This window comes from Lygodium microphyllum, chromosome 18 (assembly GCF_053477565.2).
Source record: "Lygodium microphyllum isolate KBCC chromosome 18, Lygodium_microphyllum_v1.1.10, whole genome shotgun sequence".
Lineage (NCBI taxonomy): Eukaryota > Viridiplantae > Streptophyta > Polypodiopsida > Schizaeales > Lygodiaceae > Lygodium > Lygodium microphyllum.
The window spans coordinates 104,747,382-104,768,948 of NC_141152.1; the positions used below are offsets into that span (position 1 = coordinate 104,747,382).

Genomic DNA, 21,567 nt, shown 5'->3' on the forward strand with positions numbered 1-21,567 from the left:
TTAAATCCATACAAATTTGATGATATCCTGATTTGAGATCTATCTTGCTAGAAAATTTAGCTTCATTAAGTTTATTAAGAAAATCATCAACTCTAGGGATAGGATATTGGTTTTTAACAGCTACTTTGCTTAGAGCTCTATAATTAGTACATATTCAATACATTTTATTTTTGTTTTGAACTAACAAAACACACACACCAAAAGGAGAAGAGTTAGGACATATTATTCAATAATTCAATCACCTGTCTTTGGATTTCTTTTTTATGCAAAGGACTATGCCTATATGGAGCTTTGTGTGATGGATTAGTAGTACCACTAAATAGTTCAATTTTGTGATCAAATTCTCCTCATGATGGTGGTAACTCAAGTTGATAACCATCCATAAAACAATGTTTATATGGATCTAAAAATCTTTCCTATGTGGGTGACAATGTAGAAACTTTAGACTTTTCTACTTCAATTACAAAATTCATGCATTTTTTTGTGTTTTTTAAAAAGTGCTCACTTAGCTTGTATGTGATTAATTAATGTAAGCAATTCAATTTCAGGATCACTAGTTAAATAAATTATTTGTGCATGGAATTCAAAAGTCATTGTGTATGCGTGTGTGACAAGCAATGGCAGGATTAAATTGATGCCTAAAAGGAATACCAAGGATAATGTCTGATGATTGTAGAGGTGCAACTAGGAAATCACTTTTTTCTTTATATGTATCCATAGAAAAATCCTTTGATTTTTCGTGTTCCATTGTATCTAATGCCTTGAAATGCAAATTTAAGATTGTACAATGAAGGATTAATTTATAGTTGCAAATAGTTGCATTTGAGTCATGCATATAATCTTTCAACATCAATAAGCATGCAAAGAAATAGGTGTACTTAATTTTTCTTTAGTCGTTGCTTCTTGTTGCAATGTGTCAATAGTCCAATCAGAAGGGTAGTTATGTAGCTCCTTGATGTTGTGCAACTAAGTCGTGATTCAATTGTTGTTAGATAGTAATTGTGCTTGACAATCCAATCAATAATGTCCAAGTTTTCCACAATGATAACAACTAACCTTGGCATAGTATTTGCAGTTTGAGGCTTTATCTTATTGTTTGGATTGTTGTTTAAGTACCTTTGTGTATTGTTGCTTCTTGGTTACAAGTTGAAAGTCCTAGTAGGTAGAAAAGAGTTAGGACAATAGGGCACAAAATTCTTTGGGTTATCGTTGTTGTTCAAGGATTGGGGTATGAGATTGTTAACTGCAAAGCATATGGCAATGGATTAAAATTCTTTCTCGACATCATGGACATAGGAAAATAATTCAATTTAGCTTGGATGTTAGATTGAAGACTATATTTGTATTTGTGTTGCGACATGCTCTTGGAAACTTCCTCAAGTACATACAACAATAAAAGCCTTTGCTAGAATCTTTTCGTATAGGTGGATACATTATCACCTTCTCGCTAAGATAATCTGGACTAGTTACATCTTGATTGAAGATAAAAAAGAGGTGGAAGAAAAGGTTCTTTAACTTCTTCTTAAAATTTGATCCATGTTTTCGATTGGTCAGTGCTATGATGAAGAACGTTCCACCAAAGTGAAGCTTTATCCTGGTTGCACACGTGATTTTATCTTTCTCGAGAAAAGCTTCTTCTTCAAAATAATCATTGAACATTCTCAACCAAGACAAATCAATTTCTCCATCCCTTTTCCCATCAAATTTAGAAAATTGAAGACTTACAACTTATTTTCTAGTCCTTCTTGGTTTGTTGCATGTCAATACACCTTTTAGGATTCGAGAAATGTGGTCATCTTCATCTTGCACAATAGTATTTTGTTATTGTCCATACTCTTGAAGCACCCACATAACTATGGAGAAGATTGATTTGTCATTGCAAAGAAAATTTCAAAAGTGGTGATTCCATATTCTCCATATGTCACCTTCATCCATGTTTGAAGGTCCCAACATGATAAGATAAATTTAATGCACATGAACTGCCATTAATAAATCCCACTTCACAAAAACAACCTTTAACAGACTTCATAGAAATATACTTCCCTATGTATGAATTGAGGTTTACTTTTGGATAATATTATACTTCTCTATATATGAACATACCTTTCTCTTCGAGTAGATAAAAAAACTCCTACACAATGTTTGCACAGGAATGACCTTTATGTGCCCTCCTCTCCTTCAAAAGAATAAAATGGGCATTGCTCGAAAAGCTTATAATAAGCTTATCAAGCTTAAAAGTAAAGCTTTAAGCTTTTGAAAATGGCATGTTAGTACACAAGCAACGATCAACACCATCAATTCAACGACTGTGGAAGATTTGCCAAAGTAAGGCAGGTTGATGGTAGTTTTGGGAATGTTATGCTGGTGGAGTAGATTGGTGTTGTCTGATCTCTCTCTCTCTCTCTCTCTCTCTCTCTCTCTCTCTCTCTCTCTCTCTCTCTCCCTCTCTCTCTCTCTCTCTCTCTCTCTCTCTCTCCTAGTTTTCAAAACCACCTATGCCTTGAAATACCACTTGAGAAGTGGTTTTGACAATCCATGTGATGGTAGATAGAAAAGAAGGGTGAAAAAAAAAGCTTTAATAAGACCTTAGGTAGGCCCTTCTTCCAAGGATTTGAAGAGTACAACAAAGTTAATGTTGATAGAAATTCTTTGTCTTCAAAACCCCTCTGTAAAGCCTTTGTCTAGTAGATAATAAAGTGATATGTGATGTTCAAGATGATTTAGATATCCAACCATGGATGGTGGCTTCTTCCTTGATGTTGACACGTTCACCAATCACTATGCTTTGATACCAATGTTGCTAGCCTTCATTGTATAAGAGCCAATAATTGATAGAAAAATATGAAGAGAACAAATTGCAAGATAGAAGATAAATATACAAAACTTGCATGGCACAAGACTTGGTGCAATCTCTCCCCATGCATAGGTGAGCACCTCCCCCATGCATGTATTTATAATATTGAATTAACCTTTTGTGTTCAAAATACATTAAAGGCATCTTTTTGAGTTCTTGCCTTTCCTTTTCTTCCACTACTTGCTTTTGTGCACATAAATCAAACACACTATAGATTTACAATCAAAAATAGTATTTTATCTCTTATAACAAATATATCCAAAATAAATCTATTGTGCATGTGCGCACGTAAAGTCCTTGTGTGTATGGGCACATATAAAATATAACATTTTTAATAATAATTTACCATTCTATAAAAAGTACAAATTTCATGTATTAAAATGTGCACTCCAAAATAATAATTCTACATGACTCCATCTAATAATTTGCTCACGACAACACAAAACACATTAGTATCCTTCCATCTATCTACAAGGCATAATGTGACTAGTATCACATGCATGCATTTGTGTAATAAGGCACAGATCATGCAACAAATAGACAAAATTCACAATAATAAAACTAATCTAAAATCAATAAATTCTAGCAAAACATTGTGATAAATATAATTCTATAATGTAGGTAGCCTAGCTAGCTCGTTTGCTTATTGTCGGGGCTATTACTTTTGCTCTTAGCAGGTGCAGTTACAAGAAACCACATCACATGCATTTAAGGGGTGTGAAAAAATCCATTTTCTTACATATTGTGAGGTGATAAAAAATTTTCTCTTTCTAAATAAACTTTTTTTTGAAATGCAATAAAAGAATCCCTTTTGTAAGTGTAATAACGTAAGTTTGCCCAAAATTTATTGAATATAATACCCTTTTTGGTAAATTCAATTAGTGAATTCACATGATACACTTATATTTTCAAAGGTGCACCCTCAAGCCTTTGGTGCATCTATTGGTGTCTCCTCCCATAATTAGTGGGATGATGTCTAGAATTGACCAATCAAAAATCTCGAACCATGTAATGTAGTGTGGACATATGATAAGCTCACCACTTGTGAGGTGGATAAATTGGTCGTAATAGAAGGCAATCTTTATCCCTAGTGGCTAGATTAATGTGCTTTACATCCTCTAGGTATATAGCTTGCTTGATCACTGTATTTGTTCCTAGCATCTCAACCAGTGTGCTCCATATCTTCAAATATGTAGCTTGATAATGTCTATTTGATCATTGTAGCTTGATAACGTTTGCTTGATCACCCTATCTAGCTTTGCTCTTTTGGGATCAAAGGAAGGGGCCTCAATGTGGTATTGGAAAGGGAGAATTGAATTCATTGTCAATCCATGTACACTAAACTAGATACTCACATATGCATGCCAACAATGTGCGTACCCTTTAGTGTTAACTACTGTGACGACTCAAGAGCAAGTCATAGGTATCCTCTATGTTTCAGTTTCCATAATTTATGTAGAAGGGTCACTATAAAAAATAAGGCCTTAGTCATCATCGATGGGGCTACACCTAATTTTGGTTGTACAATCTTATGTGGAGTTAATATATTAATTAGATAGAAGATCATCACTAGTTTGGTTACTTGATCACCTTTCAACCATGACACGCATCCTGAATGATTAATAAGGTCTTAGTCATCACCAATGGAGTTACACCTAATTTTGGTTGTACAATATTGTGTGGAGTTGATATATTAGATGGAAGATCATTACCAATTTGGTCATTTCATTGCCCTTCCAACCATCACATAGGTCTTTATTAATTAGCTCCATAGGGTCCTCCTTATTATTACACACACACACACACACACACACACACACACACACACACACACACACACACATAGAGAGAGTGTGTGTGCATGTTGTCGCAGTGTGTAGGGGTTGAAGGTCACGACAGGGGTTTGGCAAGAAAACTGGACAAGATAGATGGAGATGTGTCTTCAAGAGATAAGTAGATTACAGTGAATGTTTAAAGGTTCAAGAGATACTTTACGGTCAATCACAAGGGTTTGAGAGAGAAGAATGTTTGGGGGTTCAAGAGCTTAGACTCCGAAGATGGTAGAGATAAGAGAAGGGTTGAAGGTTTCAAGCCAAGTTCTTGAAGATGTTAATAGAGCTTCCAACTGCATGTTCTTAGCAAAGATCACAAGAGTATTAGAGCAATCACAAATTATAAAATCAAGTACAATATGGTGACATGTATCATAAACAACTCTGCATCCCATCATTCATACATGATGCCATATCATGAATCAACTTTGCATGATTACATTCAATGTAGACTATTAGGGACAAAAGTTTATGAGTCAATTACAAGGCTTGTAGGGCAAAGAGACTTGCTTCAAGAGAGCTTCAAATTGAGTTATTGATAAGGATAAGTTACCATAGCCAAGAAATAAGAGAAAAAGTTCATCTTAATTCAACTAAAAGCATCTATGAATGATCTACAAACATTGCCCTCCCATAGGGACACATAATAGTTGCATATTTTGACAAGATGTATTCTGTAGAGTAAGAAATGAATTAAAAGAACACTGTTGTAGCTAATTCTCTGAATATGGCTGAAGATATCAGCCCAAATATCTTCCGGAATTCACCTCTGATGATAGCATAAACTTCCCCTAACACGGTGTTGGTGCGTTTGGTGTCAAAAGTCTACCATGGGGGTAAGAGACAACATGGTGAAGGGAGATTTAGGGAGAGGAGTAGACGGAAGAGAAAGGGTTTGGTGCAATAGAAAACGTAGAAGAATACTCACAGAAAGAATTAGAAAATGTAGAAGAATACTAACAGAGATGAAACCTACCAGTTTATTTCTGTATTATGAGAAAATAAAACTCTTGTAGCAAAAACGTGTATAAAATAATACCTTCCTCTATGTAGCTCAGATCGCCAATCTGATGCTTCCATTGACTCCGAAAGGGGGATAAAATACTAGAATACTTGGTTAGAATTCAGCCAGATCACTCTTTCTTCATCTTCCACTTCGGAGTGCTGTTCACTGCCTGAAAACAACAATCGCGTGATTTCACTAATCTTTCTTTTTACATAAAATCCTCTAAAAAAAGTTGAAAGCTACATGCTTTCTTTTACATGTTATCCTAATCTATAAGTTGTCTACAGTTTTATGGATTTTTACAAGAGATAATATCTAAAATATCATAAATTGGCTAAACTTATCCAAAAATCTAATATTTTTGAACTATGGACACTAACACTAATGTCTAGAATGGCATTGGCTCTCTAAATCAATAAGAAAGCCACACTCTAATTTTTTTTAACACGGTGTGTGCATAGTGGCATGACAACGTGTGCTTCTTAATATCTCAAACCCCATATATATGTGTGTATGTAGTGCACACAGAGAGAGAGAGAGAGAGAGAGTGTGTGTGTATGTGTGTGTGCGCGCGCGCGTGCATGCGTGTGTGAGTGAGTGTGTGTTTGTTCTTCATTGGAGGTTGTGGTTGATCCTAATGCAACTTTCTTGCCCTTCCTTTGAGGATACGCAAGATTATCTTTATTGGAAGTTGGGATGATATTAACATCTGGAAGGCTTGGCCAGGTGTAACATTCATTTTCATGTGCAACACAGCCTATTTACAAATTGTAGTCTCAATTTCATCAAAATCAAGCCTGAGAAGATGCCTCTTGTTTATAGACTTGAAAAATCCCAAAAAACCTTGTTTATATACAAATCCGATGCTATTTCTAGTAGTTGATTTCGTACACCCGGAGTTTCCCGTATAGATAGAGCGAGACATCCATCAGTGGAACTGAACTGGCTTCTCATGTAAAACACACACACACAAGCCTTGTTGGTTGCTCTAAACACTCGGGTTTCTTTTAAAAATAAAGGTTTGAAAAATCCAAAATTCAGCAAGAGTACAGACTCATGCCCATTTTGATGTTCTTTCAATACTTGTTTACTGTATTCCATCGCAGTCGACTCCAAGTCCAGAGAGAATGGCGGAAGGAGTCGTTGATTGGCACCTGCGCCCTCAGAACCCGAAGAATCCCGTCGTATTCTTCGACGTGACCATCGGTACCTTGCCTGCTGGAAGAATCAAGATGGAGCTTTTTGCAGATATTGTGCCTAAGACTGCTGAAAATTTCAGGTGTGTTCCTCTGTGTGTCTGTTACTTGATGTACCTTATCAAGCATAGTTAGATGCTGCTACGCGTAGGCATCATGTGTATCTCGCAGCTAAGGCGTCGTGGGAGAGTTGTTTAAGCTTACATGTTAAAGTTTGCCAAGACTTGTTCTGACTGCTCGTGTAAAGCGGGAGTCGGAAAGTAAACCTGTTCATGCTTCCTGTTTTGGGAAGAAGTGCCCTCACCTTTGTCCTAGTGCAAAGGATGTGGCAAAGGAGTCGGCTTCTTCATCCATATCTGCTCCTGCCATTACAACGGCGTCTTCTTCACATTCATCTGCTGAAGTATTCTCATGTTGCTTGTTCATCTTCCTGAAAAGCTTTGTCGTGGATAGCTGGGCATCTAGTCATATGATTTTGAGGTGTGATTGGCTCCATGATCTCGGTCATTTAGGATGGTTTCGTCACCATGGGTGACATCATCTTTGTTTATTAGTGGTGTGGGCACCATGCCGTTACTTCCCAACTGCCCTCATTCGAGCTTTGTAGCGGAGGTCCTACATGTTCCTCATTTGGGCTTCCATCTTCCCTCAAGTTATGCATAGTTGGTCGTGGATATTCTTCATCAAGCATGCTTATCTTTGTGGAGGATACTAATATCATGAGTCATCCTTTAGACATGTTGCCGGGGGGGGGGGGGGGGGGGGGGGCGGCGCTTTATGGAATTCATTTTCTTATTTATCTTTGTGGAGGATGCTAATATCATGAGTCATCCTTTGGACATGTTGCCGGGGGGGGGGGGGGGGGGGGGCGCTTTATGGAATTCATTTTCTTATTTCTACTCCTCCTGAGCATGGTACTTTTCAACATCTCCCCATTGCCTCAACTACCTTGTACATGATACTTTGGATTTTATAGATTCCTTCCCATCCCTCACCACACCTTTGGTCGCTACCTTGGACCCCCCTACTTCTTTGCGAATACTGATATTAGCAATGTGGTTGTGGCCTCCCTACCCATTCCTTCGATCATAGTTGTTTTCAGACGCGTCTGAAATGAATTTCAGACGTCTGTAAACGTCTGAAAAACAGACGTCTGAAAACCCCATATCAGACTTGACGTTTTTTCAAATTAAAAAATGTTGACGACTTTACACAAAAGGATACAAAATGTAGTTGCCTTTATCTGCCGACTCTTTCCTTGGATCCAGGCAGTTTGAAACACACACTCCTGAGGAATCATGATTGAAAACGATTGAACTCAGCCTGAGGAATTTCACAAACTGTGGGAAACACAGCTCTCTACTTGGAAATACTGCTGCCTGACGTACTTAGTTGATAAGTAAATTTAATGAATGATGAAGATGATGAGTAGATTAGTTGATGACAGATGAATCATGAATCATAATATATGATGTGACTCTATTATATAGTTTTTAGTTTTGCTTTTGGTTGTGTATTTTTCTCATATTTTGTTAAGAATATGTTAAAAAATTAGGGTCACGTATGATTCAGGTCTAGGGTCTGAATTATACTCGTTTCATACTTTCATACGCGTTTGCGTTTGACGTTTGATTCACGTATGGAAAAACTATGCCTTCAATTCTAGAGGTGGATTCCTTAGATTGTGAGGTGCCCTTTTAGGGATTCCCATTTTCTTGCAGCCTTTGTATCACGCAATGGCTACTTTCCCTTCTCTTTGAGCCACCCTTTCTTGTTGCTAGCATCCCCATCCCGTGCCCTTTGCTCCGTGATTTCAATATTTGGTAGAAATGCTATTTAGCACCTTCTATAGCTCCTCACTATCATCTTTTGGTCGGGTCAATTATTTGGCTCATCTATTCCCAACTAGACGCTCTTTGTGTGATCCATTTGAGGCCTCTTCACTTGCATTGGCATATTCAAGCCACTTGTTTCCTTGTGTTTTCCTCTGACTTTCTCTTGTTTTCACATGATTGTGTCTCTCTAAATGTCAAAGGCTCACCTTCATTAGTCAATTAAATGCAATCCAAAGATGGCTAAAACCTCTGTGGCTACCTTTTGACATGTGTAAACCTTCTTACCCAATGATTTGTATTGTTAGGCAATGGGCCTACATCTTCAGGTATGTGCACATCATCATCAGGTGGCTGATTTTCAGCACTTCCTTACTATTGTAACCTGTTTTTAGCATGCTCTTCTTGCTGCCTATTCCATCCCGTGCATCTATTTATCGCCATTATCTTCTGGCTGTAGCACAATAGGTTGCTCCTCATTTTTAGCATTAAAAGGAATAGAATCTTTAGCTAATGGTTGTTGAATGGCTAGCTGTTCATGCTGAAATTTGACATTCTAATTGTCAAGGTTACCTTGTGTAGCATTTTTCAACAACTTTGTCTCATTAAATACTACGTCTTTGCTGCGTACTATCTTTTTGTCTTGAGGAAGCCAAACAGAAGGGTTTCTTTTGCTTGCTGAAAGAGATTGTTTTATGCAGATGTTGGCTAGGCATGGAAAAGCATTTGCATTTCAGCCAACTAAAATAGCTTATGTGGATCCGAATGTTGTCTCTCCTATGGTAATATTTACTGTGCCACATGTACCATGGAACTTGAGGCCTATTCCAGTGCCTTAAGCTTACTTGCCAAAGCTAATGGATTTGCTAAATGAAAAGATTTGCATGAAGATCTTGGAGTCCTCTTTAGCCCCGTACTCAAAGTGGTTTTACTGTACCAAAAAAGAATGGGGCTTTGAGATTTATTCAAGATATGTAACTGGTCAATAAAGTGACCATAAGAAATGTGGGTACAGGTCATGTGGTTGATGGATTTGTAGAGGTTTTTGCAGGCAGAATCTATTCTTTGGGTGATCTTTACTCGGGATATGATCAGTTTTAACTTGCAGTTGAGAGCAGGGATATCACAACCATGAAGACTCCCCTGGGGTAGTACGGATGTGTACTCTTCCGCAGGGTGCAACAAACTCAGTGGCACACATGACAAATGCTATGAATAGGGTACTTAGGGATTTTATACCACAATTGACAATGCCCTTCTTGGATGATGTTCCAATCAAAGGGTGTGTAGTGGATGAAAATAATAAAGAGATGGATGCTCATGGATACAAACAGTTTGTTGCAGACCATATTGTGGATTGTGAAAGGATTTTGATGCATCTAGAAGAGGTGCACTTAACTCTTTCTGGACAAAAGTCTATCTTTGAAGTTGAAGAGGTTTTGATTGTTGGGCATATGTGTGGGCCCTTTGGGCGAAGACCATCACTAGCAAAAATAGATGGGATTGATAGATTGTAAGATGTATGTATAAATGTATTAGAGGTGCGTAGATTCTTGGGTGCATGTGTGTTCTATTTGATTTGTATCCCTCACTTTGCACATGCAGCTGATGCTCTATATCAGCTCTTGAGGAAAGGTCAAAGGTTTCATTAGGAAAGAAAGCATCAGAAAGCTATGAAAAAATTAAAGTAGCTCTTGAAATCTGCTCCTACATTGAGAAAGGCTAATTATTCATATGGAAAGCCTATCATTATTAGTGTTGATTTGAGTCCAATTGGGATTGGATGGAAAATTGGGCAAGATGTGTTAGAGATTATAGCCTGTTTGGTGGGCAGGCAGGCGTGGGCAGGCAGGCCTGCACAGTCGGACCAGCAGGCTGCTGCACAGTCGGACTGTGCAGTCGGACTGCCACGTGGCAGTCCGACTGCCTGCAGCCGACTTACTCCAGGCTGCGCCCTATTTTCTGGCGCCCCATTTCAGGCAGTTTTTCGGCTATATATTGCCGACGTTTCCAGCAGTCTGCCCATTCTTCTCTGTCGCAGATTACAGACCGGTGCCGTGCAGATTTCTGTCTCTGTTCACAGATTTCAGATAGCAGACAGTGCAGACTGCAGCAGACTTCGAGGTGGACAGCAGGTTGCATCGTCGAGGTGGAGACACGCAGTCCAGCGCACTGCGCCCGTGTATATCTTTGTATTCAGCATTCTTTATACAACAGATCTTCATTGTACACTGTCTCTTTCTCTCCCTTTTCTCTCTGCGTTTTCTCTCTCTCAGTCCTACGCTTCCGTACCGTTGCACTCTGACATGGTATCAGAGCAGTGTTTGAGGGCTGACTGAGTGCAGAATCAACCTGAAAAGGAGTTTCCATCGCGACACAAATTTGCGTTTTTTGCGTTTAAGGGCAGACAGGAGGGCTGCGCCTTGGAACAAGGCTGAAACGAGTGTGGGCGCACAGGAAAGGAGTACAGGTGGTGGATTTGCTGCTGTTTACTGCTGTTTGACGCGGAGGAAGTTTGAGTTTTCAACCTAAAAGTGCAGGTTTTGCTTTTTCATCGCCTCCGGCGGGTGAAGAAGCTTCGGGACGCGGAAGAGCCTTAGCAGGCTGAGTTTACTCAGTCAGAGGGGGCTGCTTTTGCGTTTGAGAAGGCATTGCAGGTGAAGATGTCTACAGAGATGGACTTGGAGTTCCAGGCGATTATGGACCGGAAGGTGCCTGTCTTACCGGCTCTTCCTACAGATCAGAAGCTCGACAAGGCTGAAACGAGTGTGGGCGCACAGGAAAGGAGTACAGGTGGTGGATTTGCTGCTGTTTACTGCTGTTTGACGCGGAGGAAGTTTGAGTTTTCAACCTAAAAGTGCAGGTTTTGCTTTTTCATCGCCTCCGGCGGGTGAAGAAGCTTCGGGACGCGGAAGAGCCTTAGCAGGCTGAGTTTACTCAGTCAGAGGGGGCTGCTTTTGCGTTTGAGAAGGCATTGCAGGTGAAGATGTCTACAGAGATGGACTTGGAGTTCCAGGCGATTATGGACCGGAAGGTGCCTGTCTTACCGGCTCTTCCTACAGATCAGAAGCTCGACGGCGACAACTACCGCATTTGGCGCGTTATGATGTTGGCCATTCTTGAGTCCTATGATCTGGCGGAGTTGGTACAGGAAGATATTGACCGGCCTTCGGTAAGAGATGAGTCCAAACTCTCTTCCGATGCTCGTGCGGAGTTGGCCAGGGCCCAGTCTCATTGGGACAAACTGAATGCCAGGATTCGATCCTTTCTCTTTCCATCATGCACTACAGCCGTGATCGCTCACATCGAGCACTTGACGGTGGCTCGTGAGATATGGCTGGAGCTTGATCAAATGTACAATCGGATGACCCTGATGAAGAGGGTTTCTTTGGAGGTCCAGATGCGGACTTTGTCCGTCAATAAGTCTTCTTCGCTAAGGGAACACATTAACAAGCTAAGGCAGCTACAGATGCAGGTTCAGAATGCGGGGAAGCCGATTTCCTCCGAAGACATGGCGATCACACTATTGTCCCAGTTGCTGCCACGATTCGGTACATTTTACTCTGCCCTTATTGCTTCGGGGCGAGAGTCTACTCTTCGGTGGGAAGAGTTGGTTCCTATGGTCTTGGACCAAGAGGAACAGTTAAAGGGACAGAATGCTTCCAAGACGGAGGCGTTGACAGGTCAAGCCTCTCAGAAGAAGGGGAAGGACCAAAAGAAGAAGAAGGGGGATAACAAGTCCAAGAAGGACAAGGACAAAGACTCCACATGTCATATTTGTGGAAAGACTGGCCATTGGAAGAAGGATTGCCCTGACAAAGACTCGAAGGACACCAAGAAGAAGGAAACCAAGGATTCTGGAGCGGTGGCTGCACCCTCATCAGCTGCATTTCTACATCTAGTTGTCATTGAGGACGCTTCACCGAATGCTTCTGATGCTGCGATGGCGGCTCCCCAATCTCGAGAGTGGATTATTGATAGTGGTGCCTCACGGCACATGACTCCTTCATCAGATGGTGTTGCCCAGCTGTGACCTTCGCGTGGGCAGGTTCTCATTGGAGACAGCTCTTCAGTTTCTATTGCAGGTCGGGGTAAGATGCAGCTTATTCCGGATGGACGAGGTGGCACCCATACCTCAGAGGTTTTGTATGTACCAGGCTTAGGGTACCATCTCCTTTCAGTTCATAAGATTTGCTCCCTTGGTCTTTTGGTGGAGTTTGACAGTTCTACTGTGCGAATCCTTGATCGTGAATCGAGGAAGGTTCTATCATCTGGATATGAGGAGAACGGCATTTACAAACTGAAGTCTTCCACTGTCCTCTCTACTCTTTTTCTTACCTCACAGTCCCAGTCTGAATTATGGCATGCTCGGTTTGGTCACCTGAACTATGACTATCTTCGGAAGGCGTCATGTGGACAGCTTGTTCGAGGTTTGCCGGATATAGTGGTGAGCCAGCAGCCATGTGTCTCCTGCATACGGGGGAAGCAGCATAGAGATGCCATTCCCCACACCGCTTCGCGGCGGTCTACTTCACCGATGGAGTTAGTATCTACGGATCTATGTGGCCCTATGAGGAATGAGTCCCTGCGTGGGAGCTCGTACTTCATGCTGATCGTGGATGACTACAGCAGGATGACATGGGCCTACTTTTTGGCACTAAAGTCAGAAGCTTTCTCGCACTTCAAGGATTGGCTTCTCTTTGAGGAGAACTGATCAGGCCGGAAGTTGAAGACCTTGCGATCCGACAAGGGAGGTGAATTTGTGTCTAATGACTTTGCTCGGTTTTGTGCAGATAGAGGAATTCACCAGGAGTTTGCCAATACCAATACTCCTCAAGAAAATGGTATTCTTGAACGGAAGAACCGCAGTGTGATCGAGATGGCGCGCACCATGATGGAGCACCGACAGACCCCTCAGGTTCTGTGGGCCGAGGCTGTGGCTACTGCAGTCCACATCCTTAATCGATCCCCTACTTCGGCCATGGAAGGGATGACTCCATTTGAGGCTTATTTTGGGACGAAGCCAGATGTTTCTTACTTTCGGGTCTTTGGGTGTGATGCCTATGTTCACATTCCCAAGGCTCACCGTGATAAATTTGAAGCGGCTTCCCGAAAACAGGTATTTGTTGGCTACAGCTCCCAGTCCCAAGGCTACCGACTGTATGATCCCGTCAAGCGGGATGTATATACTAGCCGTGATGTGCGGTTTGTGGAGCTTCCGGCTTCTTCAACGGGTGAGGAGCACCCCGTTCTTGGAGATCCAGGGGAGAGTTTGGCTCCTTCTACAGTTCCGCTGGAGCCTGTGCCGTTTGATTATGATTCTGTTTCTGACACAGAGTCTACTGTTCCACTGGATCCTTCTGCGGAGTTACCACCGGTGGATATTCCAGAGTCTTCTACTGATGGAGAACGACGAGGGGAGGTTCGGCCTCCTCCTCGCTGGGCCCGTGACACACTCCGTGATTCAGGGATCGAGGGGGTTCCTGAGGAGTGGGGACCGCAGGATGGTCCGCGGCGGTCACGGAGGCACCAGGCGAATTCTTCGGAGCTTGTTTGCTCCAATTATTGTTTGATGTCCCGTGTTATGCAGGATCGAGAGCCCACCTCCGTGAAGGAGGCTTTACAGTTCGCCCCATGGAAGAAAGCTATGGAAGCTGAGTTGGAGGCTATTGAGAGGAATGGCACTTGGTCACTTGTGCCACGCCCCCCGAAGAAGAAGGTGATTGGAGTCAAGTGGGTCTTCAAGACCAAATATCTCAGTGATGGTACTTTGGATAAGCACAAGGCTCGCCTTGTTGCTAAGGGTTTTGCCCAGCGCCCAGGGATTGACTGTCATGACACCTTTGCCCCTACAGCTCGTATGGCAACCATTAGAGCTGTTCTTGCTTTGGCTGGCCATAGGAGATGGCCTGTTTATCAGTTGGATGTGAAGTCGGCCTTCCTAAATGGTGATTTGAAGGAGGAGATCTACGTTGAGCAGCCTCCTGGCTTTGGTTCTTCAGATGGGAAAGTCTACAGGTTGAAGAAGGCCCTGTATGGTCTCAAGCAGGCCCCGCGAGCTTGGAACGAGAAGATTGATTCGTTCCTCTAGTCTCAGTTGGGATATCGGCGGTCCAAGGCCGATCCGCAGCTGTATGTTCACACTTCCGAGGATGGTTGTGTGCTGTTTGTATTATATGTTGATGATTTGATTGTCACAGGTGATGATGCACAGCAGGTCCAGGAGACAAAGTCAGCTTTACATCGGACGTTCGAGATGACGGATTTGGGGCTACTCCATTTCTTTTTATGTACACTCTTACATTCATTTGTAGCATTCATTCACTTCAGAGTTGTGTTTTCTCTCTCCCTTACTCTGTTTATGTTTGAGTTTTTGTGGTTGAGTTTTGAGTTTTGCGTTTAGGGTTTGAGTTTTTAAGTTTTGCGTTTAGGGTTTGAGTTTTGCCCTCTGTGTTTGTGTCTATCTCTATGTTTATGTCGTGGTAATACACTTTTGTGTCCTCAGTGTAAATCCTAGTAGTTTCCTTCACATGGTATCAAAGCCGGTGCTCTTGTAAAGAGTATCCTACGGATATTGTGAAGAGCTAGTCTTTGTGCGAGGCATACAATACGACTCGTAACCGAATCACAATGTCCTAGACACCTTCTTTTCCAGTTCCTATGATGTCTTATTAGGCTTTTCCATCATTGGAGGCCCTGAGACGGCATTATGGACTCGGTGAGGAGGACGACACTCCACCTTCATCAGATTTCACTAACATGATAGAGGAGGACTTTGAGGAGTACTATTGCAACAAGTATGGTGTGACATTAATGTGACATTAAAAGGGATATTTAATGTTACATTAAGGTAAATTTAGGGGAACATGCACGAGAATGACCGTCCGGGCTCTTGGGCGCCCGAACGGGGTCAAGGGGAGCCTAGAGAGTAAGGGAGTCCAGAAATAGTAGGACTCCAGCTAGTTGACGGCTGGCAAAGAGATAAGCTTGAGGGGGCCAGCACTTATCTAGGCGTGGCTGGGAGGTGAAGAACACTCGTGCTTCCATCAGTCTGAAGAAATCTATCTCCCGTAATCTAACATTGTAATCTAACATTGGTATCAGAGCCTATGTTTCTGATCATTTATCAAACAAGAATCCGTCAGGTCGTCAGTTTTGGTCATATCGTGTGAGCAGCCGGAATCAGGAGCTGTGAAGACGTGACGTGATTCGTCATGGAAATAATCGTTGGGGTCGCTGGTCATCAAGACGTCGATAATACTCGACGGGTCGTTAGTCAGAAAACAGGCCGCCAGTCAGAAGTGCCCCGTCCCGTCGCGTTAGAAAACGGGCCATCAAAAATTTTAAAAATTGCAGCGCCACGTCACGTAAGTGACATCGAATACTGGTCTAACATTACGGGGACCTGCGGCAGGAACGAAACGGGCAGAGAAAAAAAAAAAAAACGTAAAGACCAGCGCGAAGACCAACCAGACCAGGCGTGCAGCCGCCAGCATCCGCGAGGACCAATCAGCTCAGATGAAGCTGCCAGCAGCCGCGAGAAACAGATCAGAAGTGGAGCTGCCAGTATCAGATTGCTGTTGACGGATAGGACTGCTCCTGAGGCGGATAAGACTGCGACTGCTGTGAGACAGGCAGAAAACTTCATATTCAACTGAAGCTACAGCCTTCATACATAACTGAAGCCACAGCCTGCCATAAGAAATCAGGGAAGTATTTTATCTTGTATGCAAATTTCTTATTTTTGCTTTCCAATTCCAGTGTATTAATGGCAGAAAAAGGGAAAGAAAGGGTAATGGAAAGTTCTAGTTCCGGGGATCAACCTATGGCAGATCCCCATGAACCAGACATACAAGAAGAACAATGGGAAGAATTTTTTGCCACGAGAGAGCAATTTGATGATCTTTCTGTTAGCAGTCATGTTTGTCATGCCTTGTCATCTCCTGCCTGTGAGCCTCAGTCTGAGTCAGACGAGGACATTAGGAGCTCTGACTTGTCTATCACTTGTTTTGACGGAGGAGGTAGCTCATTCTAGAGCACTCAGATGTGCATTTCCCGGGGCAGTTTCTGCATTCTTCAGCCTGCCTCACCTGCCGGACATTGTCCACCCTTTCCAGGATTTTTCTGAGCATTCGTGGCATTTTTACCAGCATTAAATGCTGGTCAGATTAGCATTAAATGCTGGTCGGACATATTTATGGCCTCAAATTTCAGGTCGGCCAGTTTTTGGGTTTTTTGGCTATTTATAGCCATTTCCCACTTGCCAGTCAGTTGTATTATCAACTTCCTTCCTTCTTTGGCAGGTGCACACTCCGACTCCGTCATCTTCCTCCGTCTTCGGTGCTGCCGTCATCATCAGCCTGATCTGGTGCCCTCACTGATGCTTCGGGCTGCGTGCAGGGACTGATCAGTCCATTTCAGTGTATTCAGCATTCATTTCAGTCAGTGCAGATTTCTCTTCCTTCATTCTCTGCTTTCTCTCCTCTCCTCCGTGTTCGTATTTCCTCTTCCGTTGCGCACTCTCACACTTTCTGCTCGTGTGCAAACTCAGGGGGTTCAAATGGAGTTTTTAACTCAAACACTTACTGAAATAAAATCTCAACTAACTTTATTGTTGGAAAGAGATAAGAATAAGATAGAAATCTCGGATGTCCCATCTTCATCGAAAGATTTAGATGTGACTATGCGAGATCCTAAGGAACCCCAAACCTACCATAAATTGAGGGATAGTCCGGTTTTAAAGGATATGAAACCACCTCAATTTTACAGGGAGGAAAAAGATAGGAATAAAGATACAATCTTTAATTTCCTCCAAAAATGGGAAGATTTACATAAATTAAAAAACACCCCACCACATCTCCAAGCATTGGAGGCCAGTTTAACTTTGGGGCCCAAAGCATATAAGTGGTGGCGAACTTTAAAGGAGGCGAATAAAATACCTGAAACTTGGGCTCAATTTGAATCCGTATTTTTAAAAGAATTTCTTCCTGAAAATGAAATGGAAAGAAATTGGGAAGGTTGGGATTATGTCAGACAAAAGGGACGACCCCTACTGACATATCTGGAGGAATATCGTGAGATAATCCTCAAACTGGAAGGAATTGATGAATTCCAAAAAACAAGAGGATTCATTAGGGGACTGGATAAAGCCTGTAAAAAGGAAGTAAAACGGAGTTTACCTAAGACGCTTGAAGAGGCAATTAAATTTGCATTAATTTATGAAGATAGTATGCGTCCAGGTACACTCACCAGTCTCACTGATATGGAGCCCAAGTCTAAGGAATTAGAAACCTCAAAATTTGTGGGCAAATTTAAAAGAAAAATGCCATTTTTCAAGGGTAAAAAACAACCTTTTGAAAAGAAACCATATATGAGGCCAAAGCTAAGTCCTGATGACTTTGATAAGGCCAAAAAACAAAAATTGTGTTTTAATTGCCTATCCCCTAACCATGCTGCTTGGAATTGCCCTCAAAAGAAAAAGGGGGAAGACAAAGAAAAGGACAAGGGCAAGGGAAAAGAAAAACAAATCCATGTAGTGCAGACCTTAGAATTAAAGGGCCATGAAAAGTATAAATCTTTAGAGGTCTTGCACATGGATGTACAACATAAGTGTTGTATGTCAACTTCTTTGTGGCAGCCTACCTTTGGGCCACATGATTTACTTAGAGTACATGGATTGATAGCTGGAAAACGGGTTAGAGTCATGATTGATGACTCTGCCACACATAATTTTATAAATTATGCACTTGTCAAAAAATTGAAACTTCCCCAACAAAACAGTGAGCATCAATACGTTGTGCGTATGATGCAAGGCCAAGACAATAAAATATGGGATACAATGGTATCCAATTTGGAAATCGAGATTCAAGGATATAAAGATAAGCTTGATTTCCAAATAATGAACATGGAAAGAGCTGACATTGCTCTAGGGAGGGAGTGGCTATGGGGATTGGAACCATTCTTAAAACGTAGCTATCACCATAATACACTGGAATTTGAAAGGGATGGTAAGACTTTTGTCATTCAAGGTGAACATGAAGTATCTGATAATCCTTTGCTGTGTTCTACTGAAGTTCAGAAGCTGATAAAGAAGGAAGTTTGTGAGGTATATATGCTATGGTCTCTTCCTGTACAGAGTACTTTTATTTTCTGTAATATAAAGCAACAATTTTCCTATGTTTGCGAATTGAATGTTAATAATGAATTGAATCGTTTGTTAGATAATTTTAAAGATGTGTTTCCTTTTGATTTACCTAGTGGCCTTCCACCAGATAGGGGTGAAATAAATCACCCAATTGATATAAATAAGGATACACACCCAATTTCAAAACCACCATATAGGTTAAGTGAAACACAGCATCAAGAAGTTAAGAGACAAATTAAGGATTACCTGGATAAAGGGTTTATTCAACCCAGTAATTCACCTTGGGCTTCACCAATTTTATTGGTAAAGAAAAAAGATGATTCTATGCGACTTTGTGTTGACTATAGAGCACTTAATAAAATAACGGTGAAGAATAAATTTCCTATGCCCAGAATGGAAGATCTTTTTGATCAATTGCAAGGGGCAAAATTCTTCACAAAGATAGACTTAAGATCAGGTTATCACCAAATAAGAATTAAGGCACAAGATATTTCCAAAACGGCATTTCGTACTAGATACGGGCATTATGATTTCTTGGTGATGCCTTTTGGTCTCACTAATGCACCAGCTACCTTTATGAAGCTGATGAATAGTGTTTTACGGCCCTATCTAGGACATTTTGTAGTAGTCTTTTTGGATGATATCTTGATCTTTAGTAAATCAAGAGAAGAACATTTGGAACACTTATTATTAGTATTCCAACTGTTGAGAACACATTCCCTTTATGCGAAGAAAACTAAATGTGAATTCTTTGCACAAGAGGTCAAATATCTAGGGCATATAATCTCGAAAGAGGGAATCAACATGGATCCAGAAAAAGTAAGGGCAATTATTGAATGGCCACCTCCACGGAACCTGGAAGAGCTGCAGATCTTCCTAGGTTTATCTGGATTTTATCGAAGATTCATTCGAGATTATGCCAAAATAGCTGTTCCAATGACAGACCAACTTAAAGGGAAAGGGAAAAGTTTTAATTGGGGAACAGACCAAAATGAAAGTTTTCAAAAACTTAAGGTAGCTATTGCTACAGCTCCATTATTATTAATAGTGGATCCCAATAAACCATTTGTGGTTGAAGCTGATGCCAGTGACAAGGCAATAGGCGCGGTCTTATTACAAGAAGGTCGACCAGTTGCTTTTGAAAGCAAGAAATTAGATCGTGCAAAACAGAATTATTCTGTTTATGAGAGGGAGCTGTATGCAATAGTACATGCAATGAAGAAATGGAGGCACTATTTGTATGGTGCCAAACTTTTGATTTTATCGGATCATGAAAGCATTAAGTGGCTTAATGATCAACCAGATTTACATGGGCGTAAAGCCAGATGGGCTGAACTCCTCCAAGAGTTCGACTATGAAATAAGATATAGAAAAGGAAAGTATAATATAGTAGCTGATGCACTCAGCAGAATGCCCATCATTAATGAATTGAGTTTTACTCAGTTCACTTCCAACTTGCTTGAATCTTTAAAAGGAAAATGTCAGGTTGATCCGGCATATTCCAACATATGGGAAGCAATAAAAAATGGGGATCCAAATGAAAGTGCTTCTACTGAGGAAGGAATATCTGAGGATGTTCAACTAGGAAATGGAGCATCAGGGGTTGCTCAAACTGGATTCAAGTGGAAGAATTTTACCATTGATAATGGTTATTTACTCTACAAGGGTAGGGTATGTGTCCCGAAAGATATAGAAATAAGGCGCCAGATACTCTTTGAGTGTCATGATACCCCTAGTGCGGGACATCCAGGAGTTAATAAGACTTATAGTCTTATTAAAAGGCAGTTCTATTGGCCTGGAATGAATAAGGACGTCCTTGACTATGTGGTCAAATGTAATAAATGCCAGGTTAATAAAGCTGAAAAATTAAAAATGGGAGGACTTCTCCATCCATTAGAAATTCCTTCGGGAAAATGGGAGAGTATCTCCATGGATTTTATTGTTGCTCTACCTAGAACACAGAGGGGGCACGACTCTGTGTGGGTAATTGTGGATAGGTTAACCAAAATGGCTAGGTTTATTCCAACTTCAACTGATGTTAAAACACCAGAATTGGCTAGATTGTTCGTAGAGAACATATACCGATTGTATGGCCTTCCGGCAAATATAATTTCTGATCGGGATAGAAAATTTGATAGCCATTTTTGGCGTGCGGTATTTAGGAAATTGGATACTAAACTTAGCATGAGTACGGCGGATCATCCGCAAACAGATGGGCAAACTGAAAGGGTTAACCAAATTCTTGAAGATATGCTTAGGGCATATGTAAGCAAAAGGCAAACTAATTGGGAAGAGTATTTACCGATAGCAGAGTTTGCATATAACAGTGCCAAACACTCTTCCATTGGATATAGTCCATTTATGTTGATGTATGGGTTTCAGCCCAGAGCTCCTTTTGCAGTAGGACTGCATAAGGAAAAGGTTCAGGCAGCTAAAGACTTTTTGGAGGATATGAATAATATGTTAAAATTTGCTCAAGAAAATATTAAAAAGGCTCAAAGTCGAGCTAGAGCATATGCAGATCCTCACCGAAGAGACATCTCCTTTGAAGAAGGAGAATTGGTCTATCTTAAGGTGCCTGAACAAACTAAAACTATGAAAAAGGGACATTGTCCAAAGCTTTCACCAAGGTATTGTGGTCCTTTCATAATACTTAAAAGGGTGGGAGAATTGGCTTACAAGCTCCAACTACCTGCTGGTAGT

At 41.2% G+C, this 21,567-nt stretch overlaps 1 protein-coding gene across 3 annotated transcripts in view; it reads left to right on the forward strand.

Moving 5' to 3' along the window:
• Positions 1-6,578: 6,578 nt before the first annotated feature.
• Positions 6,579-21,567, forward strand: part of LOC148021222 (Cyclophilin-like peptidyl-prolyl cis-trans isomerase family protein) — a 113,283-nt gene continuing 98,294 nt past the window's right edge. The window contains exons 1-2 of one of the 3 annotated variants that reach the window (XM_087699051.1): positions 6,579-6,711; positions 6,799-6,971. In XM_087699051.1, coding sequence (XP_087555177.1) covers positions 6,820-6,971 — 152 coding nt within the window. In that variant the 5' untranslated portion in view covers positions 6,579-6,711; positions 6,799-6,819. The other 2 variants (XM_087699052.1, XM_087699053.1) reach the window with 2 other exon arrangements.